Source organism: Mustela lutreola, chromosome 13 (assembly GCF_030435805.1).
Source record: "Mustela lutreola isolate mMusLut2 chromosome 13, mMusLut2.pri, whole genome shotgun sequence".
Lineage (NCBI taxonomy): Eukaryota > Metazoa > Chordata > Mammalia > Carnivora > Mustelidae > Mustela > Mustela lutreola.
In genome coordinates, this window is record NC_081302.1 from 75,136,915 (window position 1) to 75,149,565 (window position 12,651).

Below are 12,651 nucleotides of genomic sequence, written 5' to 3' on the forward strand. Positions count from 1 at the left end.
CTGTCAACAGTGGATGAGGTCATCAAGAGTTCTAAAGCCAAGTGCCCTAACAACAACAACAACAACAACAATGAAACCATCCCAAGAACCTATTTAAGGGACAATTTTTGCATAATGATTAAAACCAAGGTGGCCTCAGCAATAAAATCAGAGATGTTGAAGCAGTTACAAATTTGCTGTGTCATTTCTTCTTCATGTGGTCTTTTGACTATACCATAGCCAGCAAATTCCTCCATAAGAGGTGTGCAGGGGGGAAAGGTGTGTGAATAGCTTTTCAATTTCAGTTCTAATTGTTAACAGCCCTAGTCCATGATTTTGAGGGGAGTGCGCCTCAGGAACCCTAACACTGACAAAGATGAAATTGCTGTTTCACCTGCATGGAATGCTGTTCCCCACCACTGCTCTCCGGTACCTTCTACTGATCCTTTAGGTCTGTGTCTGTGTGTTTTCAGCACACTACGTTGTCTATATAATATGCCTTCATTGTACATTCATTCCCCTTTCACTGCATAAGTATAATTACATAATTTAGCATGGAAGTACAACATTCTATGTTTTTCTCTTACACCCTCAGATCCACAGGGACAAAGACTGCCTGTCTCATATATATCATGATTTCCCCAAGTATCCAGCACAGCACTCAACTCAAAGAAAGGGCTCAGTCAATATTTGTTGAGAGAGCAGATGCTCAACAACCAAATTCGGCCTGTCCTCTCCCCACAGATGACTGTGAGTTGACACCAGTGTCAGAACTTGTGATTAACAGCACTTCTTGGCCTGCTGTGAGGGGCTAGGAACCACCCCACTGCCGGCCAGGAAGAGCAGCAAACAGTTCTTCTAGGACACCCAGCAATGATGAAGCAGACAGCTCCTCTTTCCAGACATTCCATGCATCATCCCAAGGTGTTTTTCTGTCTCTGTGACCTCATGCAAAGGAATGGTCTCAAACTTATTGTTTTTATTTTTCTCCATTAAAGATTCTTTCTAAACACTTCGACTCTGCTCTACACTCCTCTATCCCCAACCTACTGCAGCTCCCCTGTTGGCTTCACAATGACAAATACGTTGAAGCTGTGTTTGCAATGGAGACTCAGCCTCAGGCAGAACACAGTCAATACAATACAATAGCATGGTCTATACTGAAAAGCCCAACACAGCTTAGCTGCTTTGAACTTGCCTCCTTCAGGGGCCACTCCAGGGAGGTTTCTGAACACTCCTGAGTCAACATGAGCTTCCATATTGTGAGGTGCCATGACTCATTCACTATCAGAATAACAACATGTTCTTGGAGCTACTTCTTTTAAAAGAGCATATATCACAGGCTACAGTAAGAACAATCTTCAAATCTTCTAGAACTAAGATTCCAGTAGCAGCTAAAGTGATCCTTTCACCTGCCCTGTTTTTTTCCTAAAGCGGAATATCTTATTTCATCAAGCTCTTCCTCAACCTCTTCATTTAAGACATGCTCAGAAAAGAGAAGGAATATTTGGCCAGACTAGAGGGATGGCGGGAGCACCCGGTGAGTAGCTCTCTGGCCCACACGCACATCGAAGGCTCAGTAAACACACACTGTAAGACTGTGGACAAAATACTTAGATTTTTAAATGATAGTCTCCCTGGAAATACTTAAACTTGTGGAGTTTAATTCAGAAATAACAATCTGCTTTTAAAATCATAAAATGGAATTTTCATAATACAAGTGGAGTTTCTGTAGCTTGCAGAGTAACAGCCTCAGTATTCCCAGACCTTTTTTTCCCTCAGACAACAAGCTACCAACTGTTCCTTTTCTATATAACAACAGGAAATCCTTCCATACCTTAGGCTGAATAAAGTAATTTTATTTTCTATAATATATCATGTCAACAACAGAATCAGAATGCATATTGACCAAGAAGTAATCGATCTTCAGATCAATATTTTCAACTGCAAGTATTTTCCTCTTTGCTACAACAGTTGCAAACCAGTTTGAAGAGTCAACGAGTGAAGTTATTGATGTAAAATTATAGGGATCAAGGCACTGTTGAGATTTTGTATTTTAAATAAACCACAGAAAAACTTTTCATGAGAATTTTGAGAAAAAAGGACTATTGAAAAACCAAGGCTACACTTCCAAAACTCTCAGGAATCTTCCTTTTGCACACCCATTGATAAGGTACTCAGTATTTTTTTTTTTAATGATGAGCATTCAATCTAAAACTTGCTGTTGTCATTGCACTGATGTCTATGAGGTAATGATCATAATTAACAGGAAGATAATATTATGGGAGTGGGTCATATTTTACAGCTCCAACCATATTTAGTACAGCTTAATAGCTCACAGCCTGTGTCTGAAAACCCAGGGAAGGAAGGGTATGGGTAGACCATAGAATTATTTTAACAGGGTTGCCTCGGTGGCTCAGTTGTTAAGTGTCTGCCTTCAGTTCAGGTCATGATCCTAGGGTCCTCAGGTTGAGCCCCGTATCAGGCTCCCTGCTCAACAGAAGCCCATTTCTCCCTCTCCCAACCCCCCTGCTTGTGTTCTATCTCTCGCTGTCTCTCTCTCTCTGTCAAATAAATAAAATCTAAAAAAAAAGAATTATTGTAGCAGGTCTGAGAAACTCTTTGGGAGGTCACTAGCATTGTCCTACAAAGAAGAACTCAAGTCTCTAAGATGTAATTTTCAATGGTAGTTATTTCAATAAAATGTAATTAACTGGCCTCCACTGGAGTAAGACTATTTAAGGAGCATGGCACAGAGGTTAAGTATGCAGGTTTCAGAGTCAGACAGACCTAGCCGGATTCCCACTCTACTATACAGAAGCTATATGACCGTGGGTGGGAGGTAGTTATCTAATGTTTCAAACCTCCGTTCTAGAATTAAGTGAGGCAGAGTATATCAACTTCTAACCATCCTGCATGGTACATAGAGGATGCTTGATAAATAGATCTTTAAAAAGGAACAAAAGAACAGGAAAAAAAAAAGGACTTAAAAAACAATTTTGTTACTTACATGCTTGGTATCTGAAACATTCTGCATCCTTCCAATCAGCAACAGAATACTGCACTTAAAACAAATTAATGTCAACTTCTTTGTCATCATAAATTAAACCGAGACAACTCTCCCTTGGGAGAGCCAGACTATGCATATGCTAACCATTTCCTTCTATGGCTTCTCCAAACTGTTGCTTATTGAGGAAGATTCCATAAAGGCACTCCTAGATCATATTATTTTAGTTTCAATTTAAAAAACCTCTTCAAACAATTTCTATTTAATATTGTATCATTGATTTAATTGACTTATGGCTATAAGAAATAGCTACTAGTCAAATTATGTCATGTGTAAAGCCATATTCCAGTGTGACTCAGTATTCCCATTTTTAGGAACCTATCATAAGAACACACATGCATGGGGATGGGTTCATGTAGTAGGCTTGGGCTACTCAAACACTGCCCATTCTCAGGAAGGGCCTGTTTTAATAGACTGGCCCTTGGCCGGCTCCTGCAAGCTGAGCCTTTGGAATGTTCTGACTGATAAAGTGTTCTCTAAGCCTTCATGAAGCCTTGAGTCACACTCCACCAGTTTGCCTAGATGGTTTGCACATTCAGTAGGTGGTACATCTCTGTGACTGACCCATAATAAAAACCCTGTACAATCAGGCTCGCGTGCTATGCTATTACACATCACTGTGGGAGCAATTAAACACATCCGTGATATTCCACTGAAGGGATTCTTGGAAGCTTGTGTCTGGTTTCTTCTGAATTCTGCCCCATGAATTTTCTCCCTTTGCTTTTTCTTCTCTCCTCTCCCCTCCCCTCTTTTCTTTTCTTTCTTTCCTCCTTCCTTCCTTCTTTCTTTCTTCTCTGGATCCTTTCACTGCTATAAATTGTAACAAGAAATAAAGCAACCTCTGGGTCCAGTGAGTACTTCTAGGAAATCATCAAGCCCGTGGGGGTCCTGACAAACCCAACAAAATGTGCTTTTGCAAAATAAGTTTATTGCAATTAATTGTTTCATGATATTGAAACACTGAAAACAGTTTAAATGAACAGGAGATAAACAGTTCTACAAATTAGGGTAAATTGATATAAAGTTTTTATAATATCACTAAAAGCAGCATTTTCATATATTTATCATGACATTGCAAAATGCTTGGGATATAAAGTTACCTGAAAAAAAAGCAAGATCCAGAACTATATGTAAAGCCTCAATCTAAGTATGAAAAATTTCCCTACTTGTACAGAAAAAGACTGGAAGGAACTATGCTCATATATATTAGAGGCTATTCATGGACAATGAAATTATGAAATATTTTATTGCTTCTTTTTTTCTATATTCTTCATGCTTTCTCCTCAGAGCAAATTATTATCCCATTTTTACTGAGTTATTTTTATATATTTCAGTGCTGAATGAAAGATATGTATGGAAGACTTCTAACAATAGAGAAAGAAGATTAAAACCGAAAAATGAAAATTTTCTTCTTATTACAACTTCTCCTTTGTTGGATACCACTCTGCTAATAGCTGTTAACAACTTAAATGATAGTTTCTACATTTTTTCTATAAATACGCAAAAAAGCATAGATGAAAAAGATCTATTTTTAGTTTGGGTTTAGCAAAAAAGAGATTTTCTGCAGCTTTTTTTTCCTTTAACAATGTACTATGAACATCTTTCCATATAGAACTGTCTCATTCTGTTGAAAGATTACATAACAATCTAGTGAATTTATGTATCATAGCTTATTTAAATATTTTGATACTGACAAATATTTAGATTGTTTCCAATTTTTTAGTATTATAATCAATGTTGCAAAAAAAAAGTTCTTGTACTTACATCATTGCTGTCTAAGCAAGAATTTTCATGTGAGAGATTCCCAGAAGTATAAACATTGGGTTACACATTATATACACTTAAATCTTCATGGATGACAAACTGCCCTCTAAAAGCTTATACAAATTTATATTCCTATTAATGCTACTATAGTGTTAATTTGCCATATTTTTACTAATGCTGGTTATAATAAACCTTTTTAATTTTTTCTAATCCAAATGAAAATGATGGTATGTCACTAAAAAAAAAAAAAAAAAAAAACCACTGAATGTATTTAGTTACTAATGTTTTTGAACATCTTTTCATATGTTAATGGCTTTTATTTTGTACTTCTACTGTGTGAACTGCCTATTAATATCTTCTACCTATTTTTTCCAATTGAGTTGTATTTTTTGTTGTTTGTTTTCATGTAACACTTTCTTGCAACATTTTCATTGAGTTTATCTTCCTAATTCCACGATGCCTTTCATTGTAGAAATAATTATTGAAATAATTATACAAACATAATTAAGTTTTTATATAGTTAAATCTATCAATTTTTAAACATTTCTAGGTTTTTTTCTTTCTTTTTTTTTTTTTTAAAGATTTTACTTATTTGTCAGAGAGAGAGTGTGCGTAGTGAGCACAAGTACAGGGAGCAGTGGGTAGAGGGAGAAGCAGCCTCCCCTCTGAGCAAGGAGCTCCATGAGGGACTTGATTCCAGGATCCTGGGATCATGACCCGAGCCTAAGGCTGACGCTTAACCAAATGAGCCACACAGGCCTCCCTCCAGGCTTCATATCATGTTTAGAAACGCTTTCCCTATTTCAAAATTTTAAAACTACTTTTTAATTATTTTATTGTCAGAATAGCTATGTTTAAGACAAAGTTGTCACTATGTTGTTCAACATACACATTTTTTAATTCACAGAAATAACTCTTAAAATCTTAAAAATTTGGACTAAGAAACAAGCTTCTCTCTTCTGAGGAAGTGACATGATCCCCGACTCTGTTTTTGTTTTTTTTTTTCCATCCCAGATTGTTTCTTCTTTTGCTCTTGTGGTCAGGAAACTCTGGGCCTAGTTTTATCAGGGTTTTCTTTTTTTATTAATTAGAGTTTTATTCTTGAATCTGTGTTATTCTGTGCCCGTTACTGAATGCTACATTGGATCTTTTCTGAAGTTAGGAAGCAGTTAAATTTTAAATAAATTAGAAAATGATTAAATAAATAACAAAGGGAAAGTGATTGCATGAATAAAAAATAAAAATCTATTATATTTAATTTAAACTTTTTCAGGTCATTGTTCTTAATCCACTTTATTATGAATTCTTGGTCTGCTAGAATTAACTGGAATCATACTGATAAGATTATGATCTCTTGCTATCACTCTATTTATTAGTTCATAATTGTTTACCTTATTGTGAGCTTCTTAAAAACTAGAACCATTTTAATTATGCCTAAAGTCAAGTCACCCTATGGCTTAAAATAAGCACTTTGATGTTTCTTGAATGAAAGAACCAGAAAAAAGTCACTCACAAAAAGAAAGCTCACATCAGAAATCTAGTTTAAAGACTACAGCCAAAGTACTCTCCGGGTATGTTCTATTGTGGGTATGTGTTGTATCTACAATTGTGGGTGACAGTAATTGAGCAGATGCCCTAAAGATACAAGAGTTCTGCCATCATTAGCCTAGACTCACCAAGGGAAAGAAGCAAAACACTGTTAGAAATGTTTCCAATAACATGGTTTAAAACAAGGGTTGGCATTATCTAAGTAATTAAGAAACCCAAACCCCTTGCAGTCCCAAGAAATCCAATTATTTGGGATTTAATTGTAATCTGTATGCCTACCTCCTACTTTTTAAGTAGCAGATGACACAAGGCAATGTGAAAACTGATTTTGTTTCCAAAACTAGATTTTATTTAACTTAGATATCCAAACCAATGGAATAAATGCAAAGCTAAAATTCAGTGATAAAATTTTTCTTTTACCAATTTATTGTTTCATATCCTAAGTCTTGGTTTGCTTATCTGTAACTTGTAAAATAATACTTTTCTCCCTACCTCTCAGAGTTTTAAGACAAAATTAGATTTAGTACATTAAAATGTATTTTTTTAAAGATTTTATTTATTTATTTATTTTTAAAATTTGACCGACATAGATCACAAATAGGCAGGGGGGTACGGGGGAAGGAAGCAGTCTCCCTGCTGAGCAGGGAGCCCGATATGGGGCTCGATCCAGGACCCTGGGATCTTGACCTGAGCTGAAGACAGAGGCTTTAACCCTCTGAGCCCCCCAGGTGCCCCTAAAGTGTATTTATAAGTAATACAAAGTAGAAGAGAATTCCTGTTATCAAGATCACATGGCTTTCAAAAATCTGTCATGTGGTTGAAACATTTAAAAAATTAATGAAATTTTATGGGCCTCAATAATGTCACTTCCTTTCTTTCTCTCCTCCACACCTGACGTATCTGATTTCCATTTAACTGGACTTCAACTAAAACAACCACTCTTTCAACACATTTTGCTCTATTATTACATAATACCTTCAGTATATACTAGAGATGCTAGTCAAGTCAGTTTCATGTATTCTATTGATCAGCTTCAACAATGTGTAATATACAGTGTTGTTTCATGTTCTGTAAACACACTCACTCCACCTGCCATCATCCTGAGTTACTTCGAAGTAAATCTCAGAGAGCCTATCATTTCAGGTGTGAATGTTTAAAATACGACTTTTTAAAAACATAACCACAATTACTACATCATGCTTAAAATACTAGCAGTAGATTTACATTTCCTCAGTTATCTTCAAACAAAGTTTTTTGGGCGTGTTTATTTGAACTGGAATGCAAAATAAGATCCATATTTTGCAGTCCCCCTCCGTCTCTTTTTACTCCCCCAAATTGTTTCTTGCTTCTTGTTTTTTTATCATTTTTGTTGTTGTGTAAATTAGTTGTTTTGTCCTATCACATTTCCCACCATCAGGGTCTACTAATTCTATTTCCATGGCACTATTTAATATGCTTCTCTGCCCTCGTGTTTCCAGTAAATTAGTAGTTAGATCTAGAAGCTAGTTCAGATACATTTTGCCCCCAAAACTAATTCACAGACAATGTACAGATTTTCATCAGTACAGTTTATAACACCCAATTGTATCTTTTATTACCTTCATCCCTGATTCACTAGCAGCTGTGAAAAGATATGCTATCCTATCTTGTTAACCAGAACACTTTTATAAGAGAAACTTCCCTTTATTAACCATTTGGTTGTGTTGAGGTACAGACCGAACAGAAGCTGAAATGTTCTATTATTTTCCCTATCTACCAGCTTTCAAAAATAACAGGTGGTTTCCAAGCATTCTCCAAAATGACGAGTTTCTGCCTATCTTTTGTATCATTATGCCTTTGTGGATATACATATATCTTGGTGAATATTAATCTGCTGCAGCTGTTATCTTATTGCTACTCAAACTTTTTTTTTTTTTAACCAGTAGGAGTTTATTCGGTTTGACACTTGAGTCCTTTTGATAGAACTCTAGCAGTCTTTGAATTCTTCTTGGCTTTCTGGAAAGGAAAGATGCTCTACAGGTCCCCGCAGAAGCAGGCATTTCTTCAAGGACCCCTGTCTCCCTCTACTGGGAAATGTAATTAGATATCACAGTCTGGGCACTGTTTATGCCCTTTATTCTTCCTAGTCTACCTTTGGAAAAGATTCCTAGAAGTGGCACTGCTAAGTCAAAGAACAAAAATGCTCATGCGATTTTATTAGATAATGCCAAATTCCCTGCACCAGACACGCCTTAGGTTGTGTCCCACCCATGACGTATGAGGGTGCCGCTTTCCCTGCAGCTTCCCAACAACAGATGTTTTCAATCTTCTGGAATTTTGCCAATCTACTAGGTGACATATTATAGTCCATTGTAGATTTACTTTACATTGTTCTTATCATGAGTGAGGTAGAATACCTTTTCTTTCTTTCTTTTTTTTCTTTAAGTTTTATTTATTTGAGAGGAGAGAGAAAGAGCACAGGCAGGGGAAGGGGCAGGAGGGGTGGGAGAAGCAGACTTCCTGCTGAGCAGACAGCCCGACATGGGGCTCGATCCCAGGACTCTGAGATCATGACCAGAGCAGAAGGCAGATGCTTAGCTGAGTGAGTCACCCAGGCGTCCCTACATTATCTTTGCATGCGGCTTTTTCTAAGAACAACTGCCCAAATTCCTAGCCTATTTTTCTACAACAGTGGTTCACAAAATATGACCCCTAGATCAGTAGGAGTAGCATCACCCGGGAATTCATTAGAAATGCAAATTCTCGGGCTCCATCCCTGGTCTACTGAATGGGAAGATGTGTCCTACTAGAAGGTGATTTTGAGGGCCTATCATTACTTGATAAAAGCAAGGTAGAGAAAAGTATGTACAGTAGACTACATTTTTCCTAAACAATAGGGACATTTTATACATGTAATATTAATAATTATTATTAATTACTGAATGAAATACTCTAGGGATAAGGCCCACTAATCCATGGTCTAACAAGCCTGACAGATGATTCTAATACCCGAAAATTGGAGAAACTTGCCTAAAGGGTTGACTCCATGTCTGTATTTTAACTTCCCTTAAACTTGCCTAATTATTTTCTATTGAAACTAAGGCCAAACGGTTAGTTTGTACACTGGAACTGAGAGAGTCAAACACCATGTGGCATTCATACATGCGTTGGTTGGTGTATCCAACCTTGAACGAGTAGATGTTAGGGATCACTATAGATTACTGTGGCAGGCAGCGGGGATACCAGGCTAAAACAACACAGACATGGTCCCTGGCCCCCAGAAGCTTTCCTTCCACCGAGAGAGAACAAAATAAGTAATTTAAGTCTTACCAAAGAGGGTTCCAAGGTGCTACTGCATCCTAGAGCAAGGGGCTCCTGCTAGTCTTGCAGTCAGGGAAATGCAAATTAAATGAACATTGAGGTAGTACTCTATTCCCATCAGATGGACAAAGGATCACACCTATTCCTTACAGGGATATGGGCAGACATGTAAACCACTACAACAACTCTGAGAAAGAATCGAGCATTACCTATCAATGCATCAAACACAGCCATCCATTCCCAGGAATCAGTCACCAGAAAGAACACCTCTCGTTCAAGGCCATTTGCTGCAGCATTGTTCATAGGGGCAAAGCTAGTTACAGAGTGAATGTCCACAGTGGGGACATATGAAACATCATGTTATATCCACACCAGGCAGCCACTGAAAAGAATGAGCCACACCATGATTTGAAGGTGTTTCTATGATGTACTCTTTGAATAAAGAAAGCAACATATAGAAAAGTGGGGATAATAAATCCTCAGTTTTAGAAACTCCCATAGGCCCACATGTGTATGCTGTACATGATTATTTGAGGATAGAAGAAAAATACGGAAGACTAGATACCAATATGGATAAGCCTTCTACAGTGGATCAAGGCTCAACATACGTCTTCCCTTCTTCTTTGTGTACTTTCCTATCATGCAAGAAGGTGGAAGGCTCAGAATTGCAAGCTCGGGCACCCCGCAGACAAACAGATGTACTTGGGTGAGATGGGGGCCACATGTAGGCTGCCTCGACAAGCTTTGTTACACCTTTGCACCAGCTGACAACCCTGCTTCAGGTCACTGGCTTCATGGGTGTGGAGGGGCAAGTCATCCCTTCTGCTGGCCTGGATCCAGCAGAAACAGCTTGGTTCTGGAGTCCTTCTCAGGTAGCTGCTACTCCTTGGATCCCAGCTTTGGAGGAATGAGCCTGGAGCCAGGGGTGTGGAACAGAACTCCCAGATCCCTGGCCAGCAGCTCATGTGGGGTTCCATGACTCACCCCTGGAGGTGAAGTTGGAAGCTTGGTGCTATAGTCCTTCCAGTGATTTCATCAACGTGGGGCTCCAGAACCAAATGCCAATCTGCCCTAGAATAGTTTGATTCTTTTTTTTTTTTTTTCCTTGCAATCAAACTACATGATTCAATAGGTTACCAGCTGGGGGAGGAGTGACAGTTGTGAGAATTTAAACATATGAATATAAGAAAGTACCTTGAAAATAGTGGTATATTGTTGTTATTAATTTAAATGCCATTTAAAACTCATCTGTCATCCCATCTAAGTAACTGATGTACAGGGGGCTTTGAAAAGACTCTTTAATGTAGGAAAGGCACTCCACTGTGGAGTTTCTCCAGGGCACACAGTCTTACCAGCGGGTGTAGATGTGGATTTTGGTGCCGGAAGCAAACTCCTGCGGGGTGTTGTCACACTGGGGGTTGCTGGAGGGGCCGCCCGGCTGGCCCCCTTGGGTGTGTCTTTGGAAGGCAGAGCTGCCTTCAGAACCGGCTGGTCTTCATTCCCAAAGGTTGACCCTGTGGGAGGCAGACAGTGTGTTAATTATAACCTCATGAAAAATGGATGGACCCTTCTTGCCATGTGCAATTGCCAGCCAATCCCAACACCGTCATCTGCTTTAGAGTTTGATCTGACTCTTGGTGAGTGGCCTTGAAAAACGTTTCCCTGGGACCAGAAGTGGAGAAGAGCTCCCTTTAATCACCACAGCAAAGTCTGTCATTCAAATCCTCTGTGCAAGGGAACCACAAAAGACAAAAGCAGCCTCTGAAGATTTTATACATGTGTGTGTACGTACACACACGCACACACAATTTGCTTATGTGGATGTGTAACTGTACATATGTACAATGTGCATTTATTTGATAACTCACAGAAGATGAGCAATCCTATTTTTGAAAACCAGTGTGTGTGACCCAGGAGAGGTGAGAGTAAGAAAAAAGACTTGTGCATGGGCTGCTGCTCCAAGAAGCTTATGGAGAACATCCTGACTTGCAAGTTATTTGACCTTCAGAACAAGAGGCTTGGGGTAAAGGTAGAAGGGTATGGAGCATGGGGCCAAAGAATCTCTCTGACACCCATGAAGTTTTTTGCCTGAAAAGCTGAGGTATCACCAAACTGTGAAGCCCTGAATTAGAGCCTAGCTTATTGCAAAGGCATACGATGCCTATCGATATTTCAGTTTACTATTCAGTATAGAAACAGACTCTATGTCTAAGGACAGTTTGTTTACAAAGGACTGCTCTGACACTCTGAACATATGGCATACTGGGATATGTGTCAGGTTTAAATGCACAAGGCCCCAAGTTTTCTTCCAGATCTTTCCAAACCTACTGTGGCTTATACATCTGTCATCTCTTAAAGACAATGACACCATCATCTATTCCCTGTTAAAGGATCAGTCTTTTAAGTATACCTCTGAGTGCAGCTGCAAGGCCTAACCCACGAAATTAAGCTTGAATGTATTGGAACCACGGCTTGTTTGGAATTAAACTATCCAGTTAGAAACGTGACCATCTACCGTGGAAAATATGCAATGACAGCTGGAAGAAGTATACAGAATTTTAGCAAAAGATTAAATTTTTTGTTTTTATCATTTTAAAAGGATAGGCATAACATTTTATTTAGATAGGGCCTGCATTAAATGATAACATTATTCAAATGGTTTTAATATTCAAAACATCAAGGAATTTTATTCAATCACTTAGTGTAAGAGATTACTGATTTCCTCCCTCTGAAGACCTGAAAGTCCATATAAAATCGGTGAGATTTGTTTTGTTTCTGAAGAAAAGCATATTTAGGAAAGAAAAAATAAAGAATGCCCTATTTCCCAGCACAGAGCCTATGTCCTACAGTTCTTTTCAGGTCTGTGCAAGCTTTTCCATAGTTCTCAACAGGGCTCAAGAATGCATTAGATCTATGCCAACAGAACAAATGCATCGAAACTTCATGAAAAGGATCTGCACTGTATCCTGAATGTCGAATACAGAAGTAAGCAC

At 38.3% G+C, this 12,651-nt stretch overlaps 1 protein-coding gene across 3 annotated transcripts in view; it reads right to left on the reverse strand.

Annotated features, from left to right (window-relative positions):
* The window catches only part of MTUS2 (microtubule associated scaffold protein 2), a 585,660-nt gene that overhangs the window by 166,486 nt on the left and 406,523 nt on the right, over positions 1-12,651 (reverse strand). For 2 of the 3 annotated variants that reach the window (XM_059143942.1, XM_059143941.1), the window contains exon 6: positions 11,014-11,172. In XM_059143942.1, the coding sequence (XP_058999925.1) occupies positions 11,014-11,172 (159 nt within the window). Of the gene's footprint in view, positions 1-11,010; positions 11,173-12,651 lie in introns of all 3 variants that reach the window. The other variant, XM_059143943.1, reaches the window with a different exon arrangement.